The sequence below is a fragment of the Oryzias latipes genome, chromosome 6 (assembly GCF_002234675.1).
Source record: "Oryzias latipes chromosome 6, ASM223467v1".
Lineage (NCBI taxonomy): Eukaryota > Metazoa > Chordata > Actinopteri > Beloniformes > Adrianichthyidae > Oryzias > Oryzias latipes.
The window spans coordinates 21,470,563-21,496,251 of NC_019864.2; the positions used below are offsets into that span (position 1 = coordinate 21,470,563).

General features: G+C 40.1%; 1 protein-coding gene across 2 annotated transcripts; it reads left to right on the top strand.

Annotated features, from left to right (window-relative positions):
* On the top strand, positions 1–24,936 carry polr3b (RNA polymerase III subunit B). 2 transcript variants are annotated; one of them, XM_023955926.1, is made up of 28 exons: positions 1–243; positions 464–496; positions 1,175–1,231; positions 1,314–1,378; positions 1,452–1,527; positions 2,787–2,887; positions 3,079–3,170; positions 3,287–3,404; positions 4,202–4,310; positions 5,149–5,271; positions 10,369–10,485; positions 10,562–10,696; positions 11,779–11,940; positions 12,965–13,165; positions 14,363–14,525; positions 16,016–16,169; positions 16,279–16,353; positions 16,899–16,997; positions 17,069–17,196; positions 18,054–18,263; positions 18,383–18,541; positions 19,770–19,887; positions 19,983–20,125; positions 22,036–22,139; positions 23,140–23,306; positions 23,748–23,861; positions 23,947–24,120; positions 24,646–24,936. In XM_023955926.1, exons 1-28 carry the CDS (start codon positions 118–120, stop codon positions 24,773–24,775), a joined length of 3,453 nt encoding a protein of 1,150 aa, XP_023811694.1. In that variant the 5' UTR covers positions 1–117; the 3' UTR covers positions 24,776–24,936. The 2 variants fall into 2 exon arrangements, with proteins under 2 accessions (XP_023811694.1, XP_023811695.1); XM_023955927.1 differs by having other exon boundaries at positions 1–189; positions 24,646–24,775.
* Positions 24,937–25,689: the final 753 nt, after the last annotated feature.

Here is a 25,689-nt window from a genome sequence, read left to right on the forward strand (position 1 = left end):
GTTCCTCCTCGAATGTACGGATGCTTTACTGCGATACACGGAACGTTGGTTTTCCAGCAGCAGTCGGTGTAAGACTGTTTTATTTATGAGTTAAAGGTTAACCAGCTATTGTTAACCATGGAGGTCCTCGGTGAAGAATTTGGAGACATGACTCCCCAGGAGTTGGCGGCTCCTGTCAACACCGTGGCTGTGAGTTTGCGTAAAAACAACACACAATTTGGCCCCTCGAGACGAGTCAATGCGGTGAGGTGGTGCGCGTGTGTTAGTTTCATGGTGGAATCAACAAAGTAAAAGTTGTGATTCTTGTTGATGTTCTTATTTCTTACGAGTCTGTTTCACGAGCCATAAATAAACTTCTAATGAATTCAAATGATGTTCCTATAGGAAATGACTAATTCATTCATTGCTAGTTCTTCATAATTTCTGCTCTGTCTCTCTCTGTCATCTTTTTCTTTATTGACAGGATAAATGGAAGCTGTTACCAGCCTTTTTGAAGGTAATAATGTTTGGGTGGCTGAGGACATGTGAAAGTCTTTTTGATTCATTTTGAGCATTTTTATGCTACTATAAAGCCCTAATAATTAAAATTAATCAGAGAACTTCAATAATCATGCAAATGCAAGCACTTCAGAAATCCTAAAAAAAAAGGGTTCTGTCCATGATCCGATCTCTTTTTATAGTTTAAGATTCAAACATTTTGCGTTGTTTTTAAAACATCCTATTACTTTAATAAATATTATTATTGTTGTTGTTGTTATTATGAAGATGACAAACCACATATATTTATAGACTGAGTCTTTAAAACTGAGATGTGGGAATCGGCTCCATAAAATTTTAATCTTTTTGTAATCTCAAGTAAAAAAAAAACAATTTAAAAAACCATATCCAATGTTTGCATAAAGCTCGGCTTTTCATAGATTTTAGGGTGTTTTAGGGTGTTGGCCCACAAATGTCTCATATTTTTGTGATGTCAGAAATGTTTTAACCTTGTCAAGTTTTTAAACAGTAAAACCAGACCAAAATGTTAGAATTTAATTGAGACCATATAGAAAAACATTAACATCTTTTAAAAACAGCATTATTTTGATATGCATAGTTGACTGCTGTTTGAATGCTTTAGCATCAGTATTTCTTCTTGTCTCTGCCTACGTTCGATCTTCTGTGTGTTCTGCAGGTGAAGGGTTTGGTGAAGCAGCACATCGACTCCTTCAACTATTTCATCAATGTGGAGGTGAGGCTCTATCCCCGCATCAGCGTTTGCCACATTTGCTGTGTTTGTCCTTGCACTTCTGTTCAAACGTCTTCCTTTTCAGATAAAGAAGATCATGAAAGCAAATGAGAAAATCACCAGTGATGCTGATCCCATGTGGTACCTGAAGTAGGTTCAATGACAGAAATTCAAACCGAACTTCCTGATAGCAAATATCCAACACATTTTTTACCCCCTGCAGATATCTAAATATCTATGTCGGCATGCCTGATGTGGAAGAAAGCTTCAACGTTACCAGACCCGTCTCTCCTCATGAGGTGAGAAAGGCAGCCGATTTCTGTATAATTTTTTTCTTTAAATATACCTATCTTAGATTAATGCAATTGAAAATAAATATTTTGCAATTTTGAACAGCCCTAAAGACTTAAATACATGCTCTCCATATCCTTCTGCATTGAAATTTGGAAATAAATACATTTTTATGTCTAAATTAGAAACTAAAATCACTTCTGTGTTTTTGAAAATGTCTTAAATTTAAAACACTACAGGTTTGAATTAATGATTGAAAATATAAACATGAAGCTATTAATGGTGCCATCAGCAGCAATTAGAAGGTCCATAAGTAGGAAATTCTGGAAACAGTTGGCCGAATTTTAATAAATTAGATAATAGGCTCAATATTTGTGCAGTTTTCCAGACATACAAGATGATCCCATTTAAGGAAGAAGCTTAAAAAATTGTGTGGTCTATCTTTGTAGAAATAAAGTAAAAGATTATTTAAGTCCAATTTTACCTTCCACTTTAATTTCCCTAAAGCTTTGAGTAAATCACAACATCTTCTCTGTTACAAACGATAATATTACAAAAATGTAAGCATCTTTGGCTCATAACATTTCAGTAGTTTATAATTTATGCCACATTCAATGGCTCAAGAAAAATCAAAACAATACTTTTTGTTTGATTTTAGATTCATTCAGAACCTATAAAATAAAATAATAAAAGCTCACTGTATGGCAGATTATCACTATAATAATAATTGATTGGATTTATCTGCGTTTTTCCAGACGCTCAAAGCGCTTACAGTTTGTCCATTATTCATTTATACTTGGTGATGGTAAGCTACTGATGTAGCCACAGCTGCCCTGGGGCAGACGGACAGAGGCCTACAGCCCCCTCTGACCATCACCGGGATCATTCATACACATTCACTCACCAGTGGAGCTGCACTGGAGGCAAGGAGGACACAACGACAGTTGGCTGGGGGGAGCGGGGATTGAACCGCCGACTCTTAGATCATTGGACAACCTGCTCAACCGCCTTAGCCACTGTCACCCACAGTACTGCCATAGTACTTTAATTTGGATTCACTAGTTTATGATTCTGTTTCATGCGGATTCATTATTCCAATTTTCTAACCAATTTTATTTTGTAGTGAAAAACAATGTTCACATAAAAAAGGATTTAAACTGAAGAAAGTGAAATTTTTATGAATTAAATCATTTTTTCTTTATTAAAAAAACAAAACAATGTATAGATTTCTCATTAACACTTTCAAGCTCTTGCTTTGTTTCCTTAGTGTCGCCTCAGGGACATGACCTACTCGGCACCCATCACAGTGGACATAGAATACACTCGTGGCAGCCAGAGGATAATCCGAAATGCTCTGCCTATTGGACGGTAACTCTTTGTTTCATACACTGTATAATTTTGCTAATTTTAACTAAAGGGTCATCCCAAAAACCTACTGAAAGCTTCATTTTGCAGAGATTTGTCCTCCTTTTTCTTTTTTTGATCATAACTTTAATGAAAGTTGCCACGCAATGAAAAAGTCTGCTTTAGCCTTTTTCTTATTCTATTTTTTATGCCAGGATGCCGATCATGCTGCGAAGCTCCAACTGTGTTCTCACAGGGAAGACGCCCATGGAGTTTTCTAAACTAAATGAGTGTCCTCTGGACCCAGGTTCTCTGCAAAAACACCCCCCCCCTCCCCTGAAACCCTACAAATTGATAACCTGCGCATAACCTAGCAACAGCAGTTCATCACAACCCCGTCAGTTCATTATTCTGTTTTCACAGGAGGTTACTTCATCGTTAAAGGTCAAGAGAAAGTCATCCTGATCCAGGAGCAGCTGTCGAAGAATCGGATCATCGTGGACCAAGACAGGAAGGGGACAGTTGGAGCTTCAGTTACCAGGTACGTCCTTTAGGCATCAACCAGACTTAAAGGAATCTCAATTTTTAGCTTGGGTTTTAAAAAAGTGGATACATTTTGACGTTTACAGCCTGAACTTCAACGTTTTCTCAGTTTTGTGCAACCAATACAAGTTCTATGGAGAAATAAAGAAACATTAAGCAGCCTTTAATGCCTTTCAACTGACATTTGTCAAAGTTTAGGACTGGCAAATAATAACTTGGGCTGAGTACATAATCAATCTTAGTCATCAAAACTCCTTCATATTGAAGACAAATGATCTAGCCTTATTTTATATTTTCTGTTATTAAATGTAATGATCACTTCCTGTGATTGAAGAACATCAACATTCATGGTGGAAAAGAGTTGACTTTGCTGTAGCCTGGCAAACAATACATGTTTTCACGTTTCACGTGATCAATGTTTTTTTGTGCGTTTTAAATGAATAAAATCTGGGTATAAATAATTTAAAAAACATTTATTCTTTAGGGTTTGGCAGTTTGCTTTATTTGACTCCCCTTTGGTTTGTTGAACATACAGTTTTTAAATGTTAATGCAGAATAGTGTATAGGGCAGTTTTAGTGTTTTAACTGCAGGACAGACAGACAGATCTGGTCTTAACCTCTTGATGCTGATTGATGCAAATATGCGTCAAACCACATTGGCTCTAAAATTACCTTAATTTTTTCATCTATTGAATGCAAAAACATAAGTAATTTTTTTCCTTGTTTTGATATAATTTCAGGCAAATGCTATGCAAGCCCTTTGAAAAATGTGTTGTTTTTTTTTTCATTTCACAGCTCCACTCACGAAAAGAAAAGTAGAACTAATATAATTGTGAAGCAAGGACGCTTCTACCTGAGGCATAACACGCTGTCTGAGGACGCTCCCATCGCCATCATCTTTAAGGTAGTTTTCAGAAACTGTTCAGGGTTGGGGGCTACCACCTGAGGCTCCGGAGCCACATGGGGTTCTTTATCCCTCCATTGCGAATTTTTGACTTAAAAAGAAATTAAAAAACAATAGGTTTGTTAGTTAAGTTTTGTCATTTATGTTAAGGTGTTTAAGCCGAGGTGTTCTTTTGCTGCTTATTGTAAATATTTCAAAGCTACATTTTTATAAATTACCAGCTAAATGGCCACACAAATAGAAAAAGTATATTCTATTTGGTGAGGTGGAACTCTGCAGCTCTCATGGGGTTTTGGTCAGTAAGAAACTGGACCAAATGGCTCTTTTAGTATCAAGGTTGCAGGCCCCCTGGTTTAGGGACTCCTAATGCACAGCAGGGGGAGCTATAACCCAAATAGAGGACGACAGAAGAGCATCGGAATATTCTTGTCCTTTGCAATACAAAGATGCATAATATTGAAAGACTCACTCTAGAATGAAGAAAAGTTGTAGTATAACAGATTTCTTTCTCACATCGTTCTTTGCTCAGAGTTAAACATCTGCAGCTTCATTTCTGTGACTTTCTCTCACCTCTCCTTCTCTTTGGTTGCGAGCATGAATCCACAGTGGGGCAGACCCATCAGTTCCCACAGCTTCACATTTACATAAGCAAATGTCAGATCGCTTTAGTTTCTGCAGTTCACTTCTCCCTCTTTGTCAACACATTTGACTTCCATGCTCCTCAGGGTGTGTCCACTCTTCTGCTCTGTGTAAATTTGCGTAGATTTTTATGTAGTGACCCAAATTCTACCAATCTGTGTCTCCCTGCTCACACTCTGCTGTCTGTTTGCATGGTTAGGGTATGGGTGTAGAGAGTGACCAGGAGATTGTGCAGATGATTGGCACAGAGGAGCACGTCATGGCCAACTTCGCCCCAAGCCTGGAGGAGTGTCAGAAAGCCCAGATCTTCACGCAGACTCAGGTACATCAGATCCGAACCAGATGAGGCTAAAATCTGACTCACAAACCTGAGGTTACCTCAGACTCACGTTGGATCTACAACACTAACATCATCAGAGCTCCACTATTTTTATTTTTATTTATTTTTTTAATTTGTCCTGCTGGGCAAACGGATGAGAGCTGAAGGCCTCTTGTGTTGGATTTATTTTACTTTAACAATAGGGGTTTTAGACAAACCAGAGGTATGTCTGAATAACCTCTTTTGTAATCGAGACCAAACTTTATCCATTTTAATCATTGAAATCTTTTGTGTTGGACCAGACGGAAAAAGGAAAGGAGGGAAGAAGAGAGAGGGATGTTATGGGGGGGGGGGGGGGGGTGATTATAGAAGCGGGGGGAGACCATGAAGCAGCATAAAGCAACAAGTTTCTGGATGGTTGTAATCATTACGGTGAGGTTCACATGTAATACAGGTCTATAAGGGCGGGGCCTGTCCACACACACACTCAAATGTTATAAACACACCTGTTGGCTCCAAAATAATGTTCACATGTCAACATGTACACAATACAGATAATGTTCACACACGCATACTTATGCATTCAAACCAACTAGTGTGAAATATTTAATTCAGTCACGCAAACTAAGTGAGCTAATACCTGTGCTCCAGTGAGTGTTTATGTTCTTCTAAAATGAATGATGGAATGTAAAAAGAAGGAAGGAGAGTGCCATCCCCACACCAAGACCCCCGCCGCAGCAGCCGCGGCAGCCAGAACCCCCCCAACACCCGCATGGCAGCAGATAGAGAACAACCGCCCCTCTGGTACCTGGTACCCCCTACCAGGGATGGGGTAGGGTGGGACCTTGGACAGATGTGTTCTAAGGGGGTGCAGTTAAAATTGGCGGGTAGGGCACTGAGAGGACATCTCCTGATTACTCACAGTGATGTCCAATCCCCCTCTCCACCAAGGGGCACTATATTTCATTCAGACCATTGCCTGTATAGGAGAACCAGACTGAGTAACCCCTCCCCCTTACATTCCAAACAGGAAGTAGAAGCCAAAATCCCATAGACTTCTATAGAGAAAAAAACAGCTATTACTCAGACATTCTGTTAGTCAGAATAAGCATTCTTGATCTTTTACATGTTCTAGTTAATTCTATTTTCCCCCCCATGATATTCTTTTTTTCATCGCAAGTTATTCAAGTTATAGACCGGCCAAACAGATGCCTCAAACACATGGTGCCCACTGGCCCTCACTGTGAACATGTTAAACATTTGACTGACAGATTCTCCTGAGCCCGCTTTCAGTGGAAGGGTTGTGGACCTCTAAAAAGCGACAATGGTTGGAATAAAAATCTTGATTCAGACTGCCTCTGTCCGACCAATCACTGCTTACTAACCTTGTCTGGCTCTAAATGGCTTTATCCAAATTGCAAAAAAAATGACAACTGAATTCACTTCTTTTTGTTGACAGAACTAAGCCATTTTCTATTATTATCACACTCAGTCCAGTTCTCTCATACAGTCAATGATTCAGATCTTTTGATCTGTTGTAAAAGCATTCACAGTGGTCTTTAAATTATGATGTTTTTAGCCCAAATTTAAAAAATCTGTGTCGTTTTTTTAGGACATAGTTTCCGCAGAGCAGCAGTAGTTCATTAGAAATTAAACTCTAGGTTGTGAGTGAGACCGTTGGCACGGAGTAAGCCCGCCCCTTTCCTATCGCCCATGTGTTTACACTCTCTCCTGTAGCTTCCAAGTACATAAACAGCAAACAAGCAAGCCCAATTTTTCCATCTCATTCACAACCATTTTAATAAAGAAATACGCAGAAATGCAGTTTTGGGCTTACGTTCCTTTGTATATGTCCTCCATCCTCAAAAATAGGCTACAAGAAAATGTTAAAAACACCAAAAACACAATTTATATTAAAGTGGGTCTTTAGGAACAAGGGAGACAGGTGGAGGACAGTCCAGACGTGAGGCTCCTCTATGGAAAGGTGATGAATTAAATTCCAGAAGACACATGAGAGTGCTACCAGGAGGTTGTGGTCTAGAGAAACTAATTGTGCGCCAACAGGTTTGAATGAGCGTCAAGAGTGTAAACAGGGATGAAAGGAAAAGTGGAGTAGAGCTCAAGTAAAGGTTCTCTTTAGGAATCACAATGATGGATAATATCCAGTGGAACAGCAGATGTTGGCGGTTTTGTAGAGAATGAATGAGATGCTTTAAAATTGATCAGAGGTAGGAGATTTAATATGTCAATGAAGGGATGCTGAGGTAAAACCTGCCAAGCAGAAGGTCAAGAAGAAGACCAAATAGGAGGCAGACGAAAGGATGAAACGGAACCTTTTGAAATTTGTCGAAAAAAGTTATAAATAAAACAATTCTGAGATTTTGGAACTAATGTAAACATTGCTGGTGTAGGTTAACATACTGTCCAGCTGTAAGCGTGTTTGCGGCTCCAAAGCTCTTTAATTAGTCTCCAGTTGTTGCCATGTGACTTCATGCTGTCAACAAAAATCTGGATGTTACACAATCTTACCTAAAACCACCACCTGACATCTCATGAAGGATAAAAACTTTTAAGCTGTAATGTCTTCAGCTCAGTTTTTGACTCTTTATCCAGTTTCCTGCCTTCAAACTCCTCCATAATTTGTTTGTTGTGCTCAGAAAAACGCCTGTGTGGATGTCTATAAACCCTCACACTATCAGGCTGCTCTCATGTGCGGCCATTAGCTTTAGACCAGAATGTTGTTATTCAGACGCACAAACAAGCAACTGCTGATTGTTGTCAGAAGGTATTTCCTTTGCTCTCTCTGAGCACACAGCAAAGGCATTGTGTCTACAGACAGTTAAGTAACGCTTCTTGTGGTTATTCAGGAGCTCCACGTGCTTTCTTTGACACCTACAGCTGAATGCAATCGGCCAATTTGTTTTTCATAAAGATTATGTTGTTTGAGGATCCGCTGATGCATTGATGAGGCCATATTTGTGTCCTAGCAACCCGCCGCCGCTGCCCTCATGTTCCGCTGTCTGCCAGCCTCCGCTATGTCTTTTCATGGCATTCACAGAGTCATTGTATTGTGCACAATGAGGCCTAAATCTATATAATTAAAGGCAGATAGGTTTTAAAAAAACATTATCAGATTATAAGTAATCTGCCAAACTTGATTCTTCTGTAGAAACCAGAATTTCTTTGTTTTTTTTTAGCAGGCTGATATCATTTTAGTTCTTTAAATGAACATTTTTATGGCTTCTGCATAACATTTTATGCACCACCAGGAACCAACTGGGTGGTCCTGAAGAAGCTGTCAACCCTTTTGACCTCTGACCTCTCACGGTTGTGTGGAGAGTTTCAGCTTCAGCTGATTCAAGCGTGGGTGCGAAAACACGCAACACAAGTTTTTATAGTATTTTAACATGAGCTCATTACAACGTCAAGATCAAGGCGTTAAACATGACCTCCATCAGTATACCAATTGCCCTAAAGTACAGTAAAGTGTAGGTTTTAAATGGAAGCAATCACAGTTTTTAGAGGTGATCCAATTACAATCATTGTTTCAGAAAGGAATGAATAAATTCTTTTATTGAAGTTATTAAATAGAGCTATTCTTTAGTAATTATATGCAGAAAATCATCAGGTATTTTGGTTAACCAGATTCAAACCAGAGAATTTTTCTACTTTTAAAGAAATGATCAAAGATTTTTCATCTCCAACCCTGTTTCTACATTTTCTTTAGAATACTCATTATGAAATATGTTTTCTGGCATTTACATCCACACTAGCTTACAGCATTTTTTTGTTGTTTAGAAAATTTGCCTTTGAATTTAATATTTTAACATTTGTGTGATGTTCAGGCCAAATGAACCATTTTACCACTTTTTATATTAAGGACTTGTATTTAAAAAATCTTTTAAATCAGAAATTGGAGAATTTTTTTTTTTATCTTGGTGTAGAAGTAAAATATTTTTTCTAGATTAAATTCATCTTTTGATATATTTAAAAAGCATTCCCATTGTTTTTATTTTTAGTTTAATGGCGACTATGGTATTTTTAGCCAAAAACACAAAACTGTCAATTCTAGGACATATTTTCTGCAGAGCAGTTCTATAGCAGTTCTATAGAAATTAAACTAAGTAGTGGGTGGGACTATTAGTGCGGGGCAACCCCCCGCCTCCCCTCCCCATTGTTGAGAGTTCTCTGTTTATGCTCTCCTGCTATTTTATCATCACACCCCCCAACCTAACATTAGCGGTACAATCAATATTGGAGCTATCCAGGCGTACAGTTTGATCCTGATGCCAGCTCGGACAGGAAAAACGAAGATGTACATGGATTGTGTTCGTCTTCAAGTGGAGATATTGGAATGGAGGGAAGCAGCTTGTGGCCCATCCAGTGTATTTTCTACATCACAAATAAAACTCTTTTTCATTTGTTTCATCTGCTCCTGATTCACAACTATTTCAATAAAGAATACTCAGAAATGCTCAGTTTAACCAGTTTAACCATTTTCTTTATTTTATATATATATATATATATATATATATATATATATATATATATATATATATATATATATATATATATATATATATATATATATATCAGAAAAATGCCACAAGATCATGTTAAAAACACCCATAACACAATTTTCTTTAGAGTGGGTCTTTAAATACGACATGAGAATTCAACTTTTTAAAATTGAGGTTTTTAATTTTATATCCTTAGCTAATAAAAATTCAAACCAACTATTTTTACCTGTGTTCTGCATACAGAGTTGTGAAAATGATTAGCTTAGTGTGGATTCTGGTCTTACCTCAGCTTAATTTGTTTAAAACTTAGAAGTTGTTTTAAACTTTTTTTTTTAACTCCAGTCATTAAAGTTTCATTAAACTAATAAGAAAGATTAAACATTTTCCTCCTGGATTACTTATACAAACATTCTTTTGCAGTTAAAACTTTGGGCAATCCTTAAAGATGGCTTGATTTGTTTGGTTTATCTTTCTTTGTAAATTAAAGGTCTGTTTAAAGGTTTGTTTAGTGCCAGAAGAACTTCTGTGCATATATATATATATATTTATATATAATATAAATGCCTTTTGTGTGTTTCAGGCTCTGCGGTTTCTTGGGAATAAAGTACGCAGGCAGCGGATGTGGGGCGGGCCCAAGAAGACCAAGATGGAGGAGGCCAGGGAGCTGCTGGCCTCGCTTATCCTCACTCACGTGCCTGTAAGTTTTCTGAAAGTTTACTACATCATACTTGAGATTTCTGAGGGATAATGGCCATGTTTGAATTTTGCTTCAGGTTAAAGAGTTTAACTTTCGAGCAAAGTGTATTTATCTGGCCGTGATGGTTCGGAGAGTGATTCTGGCTCAAGGTGAGAACAAGGTGGATGACAGAGATTACTATGGAAACAAGCGTCTGGAGCTGGCTGGACAGGTAAACACTAATGCTCATATGTTGTGTGTGACTCTATTTAGGGCCTGACTCCTTTTTTTCCCCTAAATTATTTTAAAAACAAAGCATCCCGTCTTCAGTGGTCTCTTTGCTCGTTCTTCATAAAAGGCTCTAAGTTGACCAACTAGTTTTCTAAACCCAAAGCTGTTTGCTGCCCTTTCCTCTTCTGGAAAACCACCTTTTTTATTTTTTGCTTATTATTATTAATATGTTTCCTACACTTTGCCATGCCTCAGTGGATGGAAGCGCTGCAGCAGAGAACGTTGGCGTTCCGGCTCTGATCTCTCACCTGCATCTTTGTTCCCGCCACCTTCCTTTAATAAGGCCCTCATTATATTTCTTCAGCTTTGTTTTTCTTTGTTTGGTTTTTGTGCCCCCTCCCCCTTTATTTCAGACTGGCTTTGTCAGGAGAGAGATATGCGGTGGCACCAAAATCCAGAGGCTGTGGAAGCATGGGGATTTTTCAGCACCGTGACAATAGAAACGCTGCCCTGACTGGGGCGATTGAGCTAATCCGCAGGCTCGGCTCTGATAATGTAATTACTGCTGTCTTAAGGCCTTTAATTTCCCCCCCAACCTGCTCTGTATAAGGAGCGTGAGATGGGAGGAGGAGGGGGAGGGGGAGAACAGAGTCCCCTTTCAAAAGGAGGCTTACACACCAACAACGCCAGCAATCTCTTCACCCTCCAATTATGGCTCGCTGACATTCAACTAATTGGCCTGGCTGCGCTAAAGAAGCTTAATTTCTTTATTAATTTCAAGCAGTGTTGCCTGTTTGTTTTGATGTATGCTAATGCACCCAGCGGCGGCGGCGGGGGGGTTGTTTTGGGAGAGGGTCCCTCCTCTAGGTCTGGCAAAGGACGACAGGGACCTGGGATGAAGCCAGGTCAGGTTTATTTGTAAGCACCTGGTTATTAAATCTGGTTGAACATGAACGCTGATCAGAGGAGTTAATAGACACATCGTGGAGGCAGCCGGACGCACAGACAGATGCTGGCATCATATATGGAAAGCTGGCAAGTGATGGATATATGAAGAGATGTTTCTGTCTCTTGGTTTGGCAGCTCCTGTCTTTGCTGTTTGAGGATTTGTTCAAGAAGTTTAACTCAGAACTGAAGAAAATTGCAGACCAGATCATCCCCAAGCAGAGAGCGGCTCAGTTTGACGTGGTCAAACACATGCGGCAGGATCAGATCACTAACGGCATGGTCAACGCCATATCCACCGTGAGTTTGCAAATCTGGAACCAGAGGTTTAAGGAAAGGAAGAAAACATTTCAACTTAAAGTCCCACTCCGATCCTCTTTTGATCCATTTCGAAAGCATTCCCAATGGTCTTTTCAGTATGATTTTACAGTCAGACTCATTCACACACTGATGGTGGCTCCTCTGTCCATCACTGCTGCCAGCCTACAACCACCTGGATGTGGGGTTCAGTGTCGTGCCCAAGGACACTTACATACAGGCGGCAAGGCGGGAACCAAACCTACAATCTTCTGATCAGATGTCGACTGCCCTCTCTCTGCCCCCCTCTCTATGTCGTTTTTAGCCAAAATCCCCAAATGTTCTACAGGGCCAAATTTGCCTCTGAGTTGTAGGCAGGACCAATGGCATGGAGCAACCCCGCCCCCTTTCCCTCCCTGTTGCTGAGAGCCCAGAACCGGGAGCTTATGGCCCCCATATTTTTGGCGTCACAAATACAATCTGTTTTAAACAACCTGTTTTTGTCAGCTCCTGATTCCCAACGATTAGAATAAAAGCAAATACTCAAAGGCACTTTTAGGCTTCATTTTCTTTCATTCAATCCGAAAATTGCCACAAGAACATTTTAAAAACACCACGAATACAATTTTTATCAAAATGGGTGAAAATTGCATTTCTGAGTGTTTCTTCAAATTTTTGAGAATCAGGAGCAGACGAATAAAGGCAGTTTAAAAATTATCGTATTTGTGACGCAGAAATTACGGGGCGGGCCACAAGCTCGCTGCTCCATAATGGGGAGGGGAGGCAGAGTTGCTCTGTGCCAACGGACTCGCCAACAACTCAGGGGTCAATTTCCTAAGAACTCCTGCTGTTCTAGAAAACAACAGTTTTTTTTAATTTTAGCTAAAAATGGCCTAATCCTCATTAAAAGACCATTGAGAACAATTTAAAATAGATCAAAAGATGATTGGAGTGGGACTTTAAGACACGTTACTGAATGATGAGAAAAAATGTTCCTTTTTGCCCTCTTCCTGTTTCCCGTTTTCAGGGAAACTGGTCTCTGAAGAGGTTCAAGATGGACCGTCAGGGCGTCACCCAGGTTCTGTCTAGGCTGTCTTACATTTCTGCTCTCGGTATGATGACCAGGATTTCCTCTCAGTTTGAGAAGACCAGGAAGGTGAGCGGACCGCGCTCTCTGCAGCCGTCGCAGTGGGGCATGCTGTGTCCGTCTGACACGCCTGAAGGAGAGGTGAGAGCCAGAGCAGAGAAAAAAATTAAAGATATGTTTTTAGCCTCCAAAGTTTTAAAGTTTGAAATTATATTTCTGAATTTTCTGGTTTGAATTGACCTACATTGTTGTTGAATATTGGTGGATATTCATTCTACCAGAGATGCCACATTAAGAAACATCAAGGAATACTAAAATAAGGTTTTTACAGTTTATAGCAAAATTGTAAGACTAGTTGCTGCCGTTTTAAAAGGCCGATTATGTCACCTGAAAGATTTGCTGATGTGAAAGTTTGGCATCAACTAGCTCTCCTGTTAGCCATTTGCAAGCTCTAACCAGAATTCCTTGTAGCCAGAACTAAACATACTAAACATAAACATAATGAATGTTGTGAGGGGGAAACCAAAATCAAATGAAGGAACACCACCAAGTAATAAAAAATAAAAAATAAACGTTAATTAGGTCAACATATGACACAGCAAGATGTTCATTTTCGTTGATGAGGTTGAGTTTCTATAAGCTTAGCTGAGGCCGCTGTCACTAGCAGGGTTTTTAACTGCTATATGTCTTGGAGCAGTTTGTCATTTCCTCTTTTGGTGTTCTTATAACGTGGGTTGTTATTTGATAGATGAGGGATCAATAAATAAAGTCCTCTGAAGTGCACCTCTGGATTTCCTCTCAGAGATAGATCATCTAGCATCAGCCTCTTCTCTCCTCTTTATCCCACCCCTCTCCTTTTTAACAAAGAAAGTTTGTCGTCGTATCCAAATAAAAATCTATTTCTAAATGTTTTTGAAGGAAAAATTACAGATGTTTTCCGAAATAAGACAGCCAGATTTGACTGACATCAGTGCTGTAGACAGGAGTCAAGAACAACATGGCTTAATGTCTATTTCTGTGATCAGTGTACTCAAACATGACATTTATGAAGACGTCTAGTAAATGATGAAATATGTTGGAATGGAGTGAATTTTCTTAGTACTACAGGTTTGCAAAGCACCATAGATGTGTTTTTGGAGAAAACTCAAAGACTAGAAAAAAGAGCATCCTTTTTATAAAGAATGAAAATATGTGACAATGATGTACATAATACATTACATGGTGTTTTTATGCAATACTTTGAAAAGTTGCCGGATAATGAAATTCCTTTTTTTCCTTCAGTAAATCTCGTTTTGGTCCGTTTGTTGCTTCATCTGGTTTGTGTTTGCGGCTTGGTAGGCTTGCGGTTTGGTGAAGAACTTGGCTCTGATGACGCACATCACCACCGACATGGAGGACGGTCCGATCATCAAGCTGGCCTTGAACCTCGGGGTGGAAGACGTCAACCTGCTGTGTGGGGAGGAGCTCTCCTACCCGAGCGTCTTTCTCGTCTTCCTCAACGGTGAGTCGGCTCAGCATTAGCACCTGTTGAACAAAAAAAAATAAATGCTGCACACTCATTTTGACCCTGCCAGTTCTGTCTAACGCATCCCGTGTGCTGTCAAATATTTGCTTTACTGGGTGTTATTTCTTTTTTATTTATTAAAGCTAACAATTTTTACATTTCTCCGCAGCAGCATTAGGTGTTCATTAGTCCAAACTTGGTCTTTAATTACTGTATATGTTTGTCTCTGTGCTGATAACTGTCAAATTATACAAGCTGCCATATTATTTAATTAGTTGGTAGCAGCAGGTGTGAAAGCCCTTCAGTGCGAGTGTGGCTTGACAGGCAGAGCACAGTGTCTCCCCTCCACCCCCCCGCCGTGAGTCTGTCAGACGTGATATGAAGAAACCCCTGCCGTCACTTTGAGCTTTGACGTCTGGACCATGCAAAGCTTAGTCTCTACCGCCTTACCTCCAACCTGCCTCCTTATAGTTTTGGATTCACAGTTTAGAGCAGAAGTTTAAGTCTCATTCATTTAGATTACTAATAATTTCAGGATGTCTATTTTGAAGAGTCAGACTTGTTATCTGTGTTATCTAGAGCAATCGGCTCAAACCGTCCAAAACTTCTTAGGAAAGGTTAGTATTCCTGATCAATTTAATAACTCATGGCTGCCAAAGTGGTTTTTAAGCCTCTATTAGGCAATTTAATGTGCTTCAGGAATTATTTATTAGAATAGCTGCTATATAAATTTACATCTTAAATTTTACGATCTGAAATTGTGAAACGCTTGATAAAACATTTAACACCTTGATAACTATTGATGCAAAAATGCATCAAACCATTCCTGCTCCAAACTTACCTTAATTTAGCAAACACTTGAAAGCAAAGACATAAGTCACAAATTTGTTTCCTCACTGGAAATAAACAATTCACAAATACAGTTAATTTGGAAAAACTGTTTAGGATAAAACATTTCATAGATGGAACACAATAAGGTTTACTGAAACTGTAAACCCTGGCGGCTTGGATAAATTTGAGAAGGGGATATGATTTTTGAAAAAAGTTACTTTTTAATTATTATAATTTGCTATTATTTTCAGCCTGTGTTGATGTGCTGATGTATAATGAACATGTATAAGAAGTATAGCTTTGAATGTCTGACTCCTATTGTTTGTATCTGGTTTTATTTTAAAATGTGTTGTATGCATAATTATGTCGACATGAACAATAAGTAAATGAATAAACTGTCATTCACTTTAAGAGATGCAGCGCCCCCTTCCACCCCTTAATTCCCTTATGCTTGAATTTATTTTCATATCATAAAAAAAAATATTTTTCGCTGTTTAATGTACTGCCAAATTAAGTGGAGTCTGGGATTTAATGGTATTTTGTGTATTAGCAACATATAGCATCAAGGGTTTAAAATGTATAGCTGTCAACTGAGTTGTAAATATGAGGTGTAGAAAGTTGCAGGAAATGTTGAAATCTGTGCTCCAACACCACAGGAAACATCCTCGGCGTGATACGAAACCATCACAAACTGGTCAGCACTTTCAGACTCATGCGCCGGGCCGGTTTCATCAACGAGTTCGTGTCCATCTCTACCAACCTGACCGACCGCTGCGTGTACATCTCCTCTGACGGAGGACGACTCTGCAGGTAGGATGTCTGGGAAAGGATTCGCCACATCAAAACTGTTCAGTACAAATAGAAAACAGATCTTTTAGTTTAGGACAAAACTCTTAAGACTTTTCATTGAACTCTGCAGGCCGTACATCATCGTGAAGAAAGGACAGCCCATGGTGAAGAGCAAACATATTGAAGATCTTTCTCAGGGTTACAGGTGAGTTTTTGTCACAAAAGGCCCCCCCCCCCCCCCTTTTTTTTTTTTGAGGATCACAGCCAAACATGTTTTAGCAAAGTAGGTTTTAAAAATAAAATTGTTTAAATAATAAAGAATTGGTTTTGTATTATTGCTCAGTTGCACACTTTGTGTTTCTAATTTTCTAACTTTATTAGAAACTGAATTAGGCAGAAAATTCATAGAAAATAAAGTTTGTGCATTGCAAATATTATGAAATAAACGGAAATGGATTTTGTGCATAGAAACACGTTATATGAAGGCTTTAGTAGTTTTTTCTGATATAATATAATGAACTTTTGTGACTTGTGTACTTTAGTTTGAAATTGAAGCTAAATCATACTTCGTGTAGATAATTTGAAGTTTTTATTTCAAACACTGTTGATGTATTTGACCTTTAGCCTGTGTCCCAGTCTAATGTGTGACTAGTAAAAAAATACATCTTTGTCATGAATTAATGTAAAGCACCAGCATGTGATCTGTTGTAAAAAATCCTTGAAACAGCAGATTTGAATGTTTCCTCTTAGAAACTTTGAGGACTTCCTGCACGAAGGCCTGGTGGAGTATCTAGACGTCAACGAGGAGAACGACTGTCAGATCGCCCTCTATGAACACATGATCAACAAGTGAGTCACAGCGAGCTTTCAAGAAAGCGCCCTGGTGGTTTGAGTCAATCATTACACCTTTCCTTCGGCAGAGAAACGACACACTTGGAGATCGAGCCGTTCACGCTGCTTGGAGTGTGTGCAGGCCTCATTCCCTACCCCCACCACAACCAGTCGCCCAGGAACACGTACCAGTGTGCTATGGGCAAGCAGGCCATGGGTAAGGCTTAGCAAAGCCGTTTCTTTATTTTATTGTTACATCAGAAATGTTTTTAAGTTCAGATTTGAGTTTGAACAAGTGAAAAGTAATTAGAAATACAGCATGCTGGTTTGTCCCCCCCAAAGCTCTCCTCCTTCATGTCAGAATACATTTGTATGTGTGATTGAGTGTTTGTCTAATGTGTGTGTGTGTGTGTGTGTGTGTGGGTTGAGGTGTGTATGCGCACGGACATCAAACATGGGGCGTTTGCGTAGGTTCTCATTGTGCTGTGTGTGTGGAGGCCCTTTCCCTGCCAGTCACCCAGAGTGTCATTAGCAATTCATTGTGTCTGCTCTGGCAGTGCTCGGGGGGTCAGTGTGCTCAGCTGCAAAAGACCACAGAGTGTGCACCCGCGGCTCCTTGGTAACCAAAACTTCCCCAAACGGACCTGCTCGCATTCGTAGGAATCGAGCCCCCCCCCCGTGCTACACGTCCGTCCGACCCTTCCTCCCCTCCTCCCATCCTTACAAAAACACTGACTGGAACTATATTTGGCCCAATATCCTCTGTGTTGTCTGTTTTGTATAGACAGCTCCATACATGTGCAAATCTGGTTGTGTGGCCTGAGCCTATTATCACAGACTCTCTGCTTGTTGGCTGATTGTTAAGTAATAGCATCTGACAAATGTCAAAGCTGCCGGGGAGGCCGGGCTTTATGCCATAACTGGCTCCTCTGTGAGCTAAATGGGCCCAGTTCAGCACCTCTACAATTTACTTTAAAGATTGAATCAATCAAATATTATAGAAAATGTAATAAAAACAAAATGATACATTTTATCACAGAAGATTTTGGAAGGTCTTATATTTTGTGTTTCCAGGAACCATCGGCTACAACCAGAGGAACCGCATAGACACCCTGATGTACCTGTTGGCGTACCCTCAGAGGCCCATGGTCAAAACCAAAACCATCGAGTTGATTGACTTTGAAAAGCTGCCTGCGGGTCAGAATGCCACTGTGGCAGTGATGAGCTACAGCGGCTACGACATTGAAGACGCTCTAGTCCTCAACAAAGCCTCGCTTGACAGAGGTGGGAGCTTCATTTTTCTACCACTTTTTTTGTTTTGAAAACTCTTGACTTTAGTCAGAAAGGGCATGTTTAACGACGCCAGTCGATCTGAGGTCTAATCTTTGACTGTTTCCTGACAGGATTTGGTCGATGCCTTGTTTACAAAAATACCAAGTGCACACTGAGACGGTACACAAACCAGACTTTTGACAAAGTCATGGGGCCCATGCTGGATGCTGCTACACGCAAACCCCTTTGGAGACACAACATCCTGGATGCTGATGGCATTTGCTGTCCTGGTGAGTACCAGCTGAGCGGGAGGAGGCACAAGTTTTGCATCAAAATCTACGGCGGCAACTATTTTGATTGTTCATTTAAAGATTTCGCTTTGAGTGATTCCGTTTTTCCCAGCTTTTTTAAACCCAAGATCTATTGGAATCATGCCTTTCAAATCGATCAATTAATCAAGCTTTATTTATAAAGCATTTTACAACAATCACTGATTGAACCACAGTGAAATCAATTGAAAGAGAGACGAGCAATTGAATGTTAAAAACTGTTGGGACTGTGCACTCCGACTCTGCGGCTCCAGGTGGAAGAGAGACCTAATCATGACCTTTCCACCTTTATTTTTGATGATTTGTATGAAATGTTCTTCATCACCAGAAGTCTTCAGCTTTGTTCTACCAGCTTGAAGTTCTGATGCAGTTTTGTGACAGCTAGAGAGACTCAAGTTTCTTCTGGGAATTCTTCTGAGTAATATTTAGAGTTTGAGTCCTGCAGTTTTTGCATTCATTAGACATTAGACATCATGGATAGACAGATAATGGATGAACTTTTGGATGATCATCAGTGGTAAAGATGATCCCTTTTTTGGGCTTAAAGGGCCAATCTGATGAAAACTGTGTTCTTGGTGTTTTTTTGTTCTTGTGGCATTTATTTAAAGGAGATACATGAAGAAAATTAAGCTTAAAATTGCATTTCTGGGTATTTCTTCATTCAAATTGTTGTGGATCAGGAGAAAACGAAAAAATGTCGTCTGAACAAACAGCCACAAGCTCCCTGCTCCGCTCCATTCTAATGTGTCCACTATATCCATCTACCTCTTTGTTTTCCTCGTCTGAGCTGATATCTGACTGCATGGCTGGATAGCTCCATTCTCTCTCCTCATTTTTATTGCACCGCTAATCTTAGGTTGGGGTTGTGAGGGCCTGTAAGCTAGCGGGAGAGAGTGTAGACAAAGGGATACTGGGAAATAAAGAAAAGCTTACTTTAGTACCAAGAGACTTTCTCAGAGGTGAAGGTTCTCATTCTGGAAGCGATCACTTATTGACTCATTTCAAGTCATTTGTTTCTCAGTTGTTATAGTTTTTTGGAAATACGTATTTGTTTTTATGCGAAAGTGCCGGCCCGGACGTTTTGAATTGTATCTATAGATGAGGTACTCTTCTTTTTTATTTATTTTTGTGTGTGTGTGTCTTTGCAAAGCTTTTGCTAACTTGGTTTGGTGTGCTGGGATTGCTTCAGGTGAAAAAGTGGAGAACAAACAAATTTTGGTGAATAAATCAATGCCAACTGTCACTCAGACGCCACTGGAGGGCAGTGCCCAGCCAGGCCAGCCCCAGTACAAAGAAGTTCCCATCAGGTGAGTTTCTGCCCCCAACTCCCTCCCCACACCACCAATAATCCTTCTGTTCAGCTGTAAACATCTGAATCTTCAATGATGCTCTCTGTTTGCAGCTATAAAGGTTCCACAGACTCGTACATCGAGAAGGTCATGATCTCCTCCAATGCTGAAGATGCCTTCCTCATCAAGATCCTGCTGAGGCAGACCAGGAGGCCGGAGATTGGAGACAAGTTCAGCAGTCGACACGGGCAGAAAGGTGCAAACCTGACGGCGTTGACATGTCAGAACTGCCAGGAAAATACAAAAGCCTCGCGTTGATGTCACCAACTCTCAGGCCAGCTCCTGGAAGACAGGAATTGACTGTATCAGCAGAGGAAAACCATTTGTTCCATCTGTTCCTGTCACTGCCCCCCGTCCGCATCTCTCAAGAGCTCCTTTCAATTAATTGGCTCTTTGTCCCGTCCCAGACTATGCAAATTTATTACACCCCTGCAGTATTCTGCTGCTACTGGGGGAAAAAGTGTTTACAACCTCCATTGTTTTGCAGCACCTCCCCTAAAGAGGTCTTCTATGATGTTTTAATCAAAAAGCTAACTGGCGCCATGCATAAGTTACTCTCTTCATTAAGGCGGTGGGCGCTGGGCGGTCAACTCGGGGTGAGACAATGTCTTCCGTCTCAGATGATGACGAAGATGAGGGTCGCTGTGGGGTTAGCTGAAGGAGAACCCGACACACGCACCCAGATGTGCAACAGCTGGCCTTTACACCAAAATTTACTCTAAAAACAGGAAAAGAAGTTGGAAAATGTAAAGTTTTTTGTTATATCCTAACTTTATTTCCATTTTTATACTTCAAAGGGTTTTAATGAACCTGAACAATAATTTCATTACAAATAAATGTGGCTGTGGTGATGGATCTCCCAGCTTCACGTGACTTCTCTGAACCAGCGGAGCAGAATAAGTCAATTATTAACCAGTCACACACACACACACACTCAGCTGCGGAGGTGGTAATGGGGGGGTGTAAGGGTTGTCAGTATTTGGGTCTCATTGTGCAAAGCCGTCAGTATGGAGCTGTATGAGCTGTGATGGAGGGCTCTGGACCCTTGCTGTTGTCTTGCCTTTCTCTCCTGATTTCATGCCTCTTTTATCATTCACTTTTACACAAAACAAACAACGCCGAGCATGTCTGCTTTTGGAGCCAGCTCTTACTTTCTTCACCGCTTTCCTCTTCCTTTTTTCTCTCTCCTTTTTCCCTGATGTTGGGCCTTTTTTTTTTCTCTCTGCCCTTTCTTTCTCTGAGTTTCTCCTGGCGCTGCCTTACTCGCCTTTTTCTCTTTTCTTTTCACCTTCTTCCTGCTGTTGGATGACTTTCCACTAAATGGCCGCACTTGTTCCCACTCAGCATCCTGCTGCAGCATCCTGTAAGGCCTTAGCTGTAGCCGAGCGCTGGCCTAATGGCAAATTTTCCCCACGTGCACCAGTTCAATTTCTTCATCTCCGGTTGATCCCTCACTTCCACCCAATGAACTGCACGTCATGGGGGCATAATCCCGGTCTCCCTGTTAAGCTAAGCACCTTCCGCTACTTCCTGCTCGCCTCTCTTTGCTCCATATTCTTTTTTTTTTTTTCATTTGCAAATGAGTCTACAATCAGTTTACCCTGGCCGGGGAAGAGTGCTTCAGCCCCTCAGCAAACATTTGCACTCGCACTTAAACTGCTGACTAGCAGGCAGCTTGTCCCCCTCATCATGCCAGTCAAAAGAGAGACTGTCCACATGAGCGTGGAAATGCCGTCCTCTGCCAGAGGACTTCAGAGATCCTCTTACAATCCACGACAAAACTGTTTCTCTGCTGTCCGCCTTTCCCAAACTGATTTAGGCACCAACGTTTGAACGGAAAGTGCATCTCATTGTATAATAAATTGTAATTTCTCTACTTTTTTTTTGAAAAATCCTTTCTTTTCTAAGTTTGTAACCTCACCAAAATGTGAAATGACAAAATACATGAACTAAAGATTTCTCTTGTAGTTTGTCCAAACTTTAGCGTCATCATAGAAAAGTTTACTGTGTCGTCTAAATTTAGTTGATTTCTGCAAGCATTACTTTTTGTAGTTTCTTTCTTTTGTAGGTTTAAAACACTGACCAGACTTTGTGTGTTTGCTGTAGGTGTTTGTGGGCTCATCGTGCCGCAGGAGGACATGCCGTTCTGTGACTCGGGCGTCTGTCCAGATATCATCATGAACCCTCACGGGTATCCCTCCAGAATGACGGTACCAACCCCACAACTGCACGTGGTTTTGCCCTGTTTATTGTTATCAAAATGTTCCTTTTGTAGAATATTTTTAACAGCGCTGCAAAAACAGAATCTTTGGAAAGTAAAAAGACTTGTTTCAAGTAAAATAGTCTAGAATTTCTTTTCTTAAAATAGAAATTGTTTGTTAGATTTTTGGCAGATTTTTGTTTTTGCTTATATATATCAAATTCAAAGCACATTTTTCAAATTTTAAGAAGTTTTGTCTTATTTCTAGGGTGCCTGTTTTACTTTTCTTCATTTTGGTGATTATTCAGTGAAGCAGATGAAATGCTCAACTATATTTTGACAGCTGATCTTAGTTCCGTTTTCATTTTTGCCTGTGTTTTGCTCCTATCACACCTCCGTTACTACGTTGATCGTCGCTCCCCAGAAGTTTGAGTTGGCTCTTCTGAGACTAAACCCTCGCCATCCGCTCCTGTCTCAGTTATCTTCAGCGCACATGACGGCTTTGAGCATTCACAAACAGATACTTGTTGATGCGGACACGTTTGCCAGCGCAGCCCGTGTCTGCAGCAGCATGTGGAAGTTAATCAGACGTGTGCAGCACTTTTGAACAGAAGGATGACGCTGAGATGAGACTTGGCGTCTCTTCTGGCTGCTTGTTTTCTCTCCCAACATAAAAACCTGATGGATCTTTATGGCTGAAGCTGTCAGTGTTTGCCGGCTGCGGTTGCCATGGACGGGACTCAGAAATGTTTGGCTCGAAAGGATGCTTCTGTAGCCTGAGAGTGATATGAGAGTAGGTGTTTCCTTTTATGTGACGAGGTCAGGGGTCTTGTGGGTGCAGCCCCGGTGGAATTGTTGAAATCAGTCATCCTTGGAGTGCTTTTCCCACCCTGAAGGGGGAACATGTGTAATTGAAACTCATAACATCAGCATTTGGTGCTTAGTGAGGATGTAAATCACAAAAGGATTTGTTATGATCCCGGCCGGGTTGTCTTTCTGGGTTTAACTAGGTGGGGAAGCTGATTGAACTGCTGGCCGGGAAAGCCGGAGTTCTGGACGGACGCTTCCACTATGGTACGGCTTTCGGGGGCAGCAAAGTGAAGGATGTGTGCGAGGATCTTATCCGTTATGGGTACAACTACCAGGGCAAGGACTATGTGACATCAGGAATCACTGGGTAAAATTGAGACTTTAGTTTCATGTTTGTTTGTTTTTTTTTTAATGCAGGCGTCTTTTTTCGCCCGTTTTAAATTACAAGGATCACTTATGAATTTTGAAAAAAATCACACATCTGTAGAATTTATGACTAATGAAAAAATGTAAAACTTAAATTTTCACAAACATGTTTTGTGCACAAAAGTGTTGTAACCTTAACATAGTGTCTTTGTATGCACCTTTATGTAATGTCAAACGTTTTTACATCCTCTTCTGTTAATCAAAACTTGGATCTTACATATAATTAAAAAAACAGACACTTTGATGCTTAAACTAAACCTGTTCTGCGCAAAAATCTGTCTGAATGTCCTCAGAAATGGGGAAAAAATGCATAAACAGATGGGTCACAAAGGTTTGAGCTCCCAAAAGGCCAAGAAAAAAGGTGACTTTTGTGAATTTCCAGAGAACCCCTGGAGGCTTACATCTACTTTGGGCCAGTCTATTACCAGAAACTGAAGCACATGGTTCTGGATAAGATGCACGCCAGAGCTCGGGGTCCCAGAGCGGTTCTCACCAGGTACTATCAGCCAGAAGAATCTGATCCAAGCTGGTACCGTTTGTCTCAGCACCAAGAGATCATATGTTTTTTTTTGTGGCAACAGGCAGCCTACAGAGGGACGCTCCAGAGACGGAGGTCTGCGTCTGGGGGAGATGGAGCGTGATTGTTTGATCGGCTACGGAGCGAGCATGTTACTGCTGGAGCGCCTCATGATCTCCAGTGACGCCTTTGAGGTGGACGTTTGTGGACAGTGTGGCCTCCTGGGATACTCTGGGTGGTGAGTTGACCTCAGCTAAAAATGGATCCAAGGGGGGAAGTTTTTAACGTTTTTAATCTGACAATTTTTCATCCAACAGCAAGATTATTTTTTTCAAATGAAATCAAATGGAAGAACATAAATGCTTTAGAGTGAATTTTACACAACTCGACATCCTCACAAAAAGGTGCAAATTGAAGTTAGATTTTTGTTAGATCCAGACGTCTGCCAATCAAGACATTTTTATAAAGTCAAACCAGTTGATTGTTTTTGAACTGCTACTTTCTGATTGGTGCCAAATTTAAGAAGTCTTTAAAAGAGATGCAGAAGTCTTGTTTTGTGATAGTTTGCTCCAGAATTGTTTGTATTTTAGAACTTTGTGCTGATTTTCTTGGGATATCTGGATATAAATTGCTGGATAATAAACATCAGAGCTTAAGTAGAATAACCAAAAACTTGTTTGTTTGGGTTTTTTTTTTTAAATCAGAAGATGACCATGTAAAAGGCTCATCAGTGATCTGCTGGTTCGTCTCTTCTGTCTTCCAGGTGTCATTACTGTAAGTCATCTTGTCACGTGTCCTCCCTGAAAATCCCGTACGCCTGCAAGCTTCTCTTCCAGGAGCTGCAGTCCATGAACATCATCCCTCGACTCAAACTGTCGCGCTACAATGAGTGAGCAGGACTGGGACAGAAACAATGTCTGCGTGAGTGAAAGGTTCAACGCCGGAGATTGATAAACCTGAAGTTTAAGTTCAAAGACGGGACTGCAAACTCTTGTTCCCAAAATTCTTCCACAGATGTTCTTCAAGTGTGTACATAATAAAGTTATTTCTTTCAGCTGCTGTATCGCTCAGTTTTTTCTGTACATTTAAAAAAACATTGTTTTCTAAATGTATTTCTATTTTAAGGTAGGTAGCCTGCTTTCTCATTTTAGAATTCTGAGACTTGACACGTCCTTTGATTACACTCAGCTGTTTTCACTAATGTTCTTCCACATCATTACATTGTTTCTCTGTCAAACAGATGTTCTTTCTTAAAGAAGCTACTTACAAAACTTTAAATGTGGCCTCAAAAGAACAGAGATTAAAATTCACTGATAGAAGTACTTAAAAGTTGTTATAAAAGTTTATATTTCTGAGTAGAGTATTGAAATATTTAGAATAAATTCTGATTCTCCTTATTTTTAACAGGTTTGAAGCTGAAACTTTGAACAGGCCCAGTCTCAAAACAGCTTTGTGAAATCTATACATCATCATTTGCACGCCTCCAATGTACAAAAATAGAAAACACAAAACGATAGCAAAACTTTAATTCTAAAATATTAAATAAAATATTAAAATTTAGAACTTTTTCGGAAAAGCTAATATGGTTTTTATTAAACGTTTTAACGCAGACTGTGAGCGGAAACGTCTTTAAACTCAACTGAAGACTTTGCTGTGCTTGTGTTGTAGAAATCTATTTATTAAAGTCCAACTCCAATCATCTATTCTCAAAGTGTTGCCCGTGTCTTTTAGTTATAATTATAATTTTATACCAAATCAAAAAAGCAGTGTAGTTTTCCTGTACATAGTTTCTGCAGAGCGGCAGGAG

Bases quoted from the DNA above. Each gene is read 5' to 3' on its own strand.
- polr3b (XM_023955926.1), top strand. From the start codon at position 118: ATGGAGGTCCTCGGTGAAGAATTTGGAGACATGACTCCCCAGGAGTTG. The intron at 1,528-2,786 runs GTGAGAAAGGCA...TTGTTTCCTTAG, and splicing joins GACCCGTCTCTCCTCATGAG to TGTCGCCTCAGGGACATGAC. The intron at 23,307-23,747 runs GTAAAATTGAGA...GTGAATTTCCAG, and splicing joins GTGACATCAGGAATCACTGG to AGAACCCCTGGAGGCTTACA.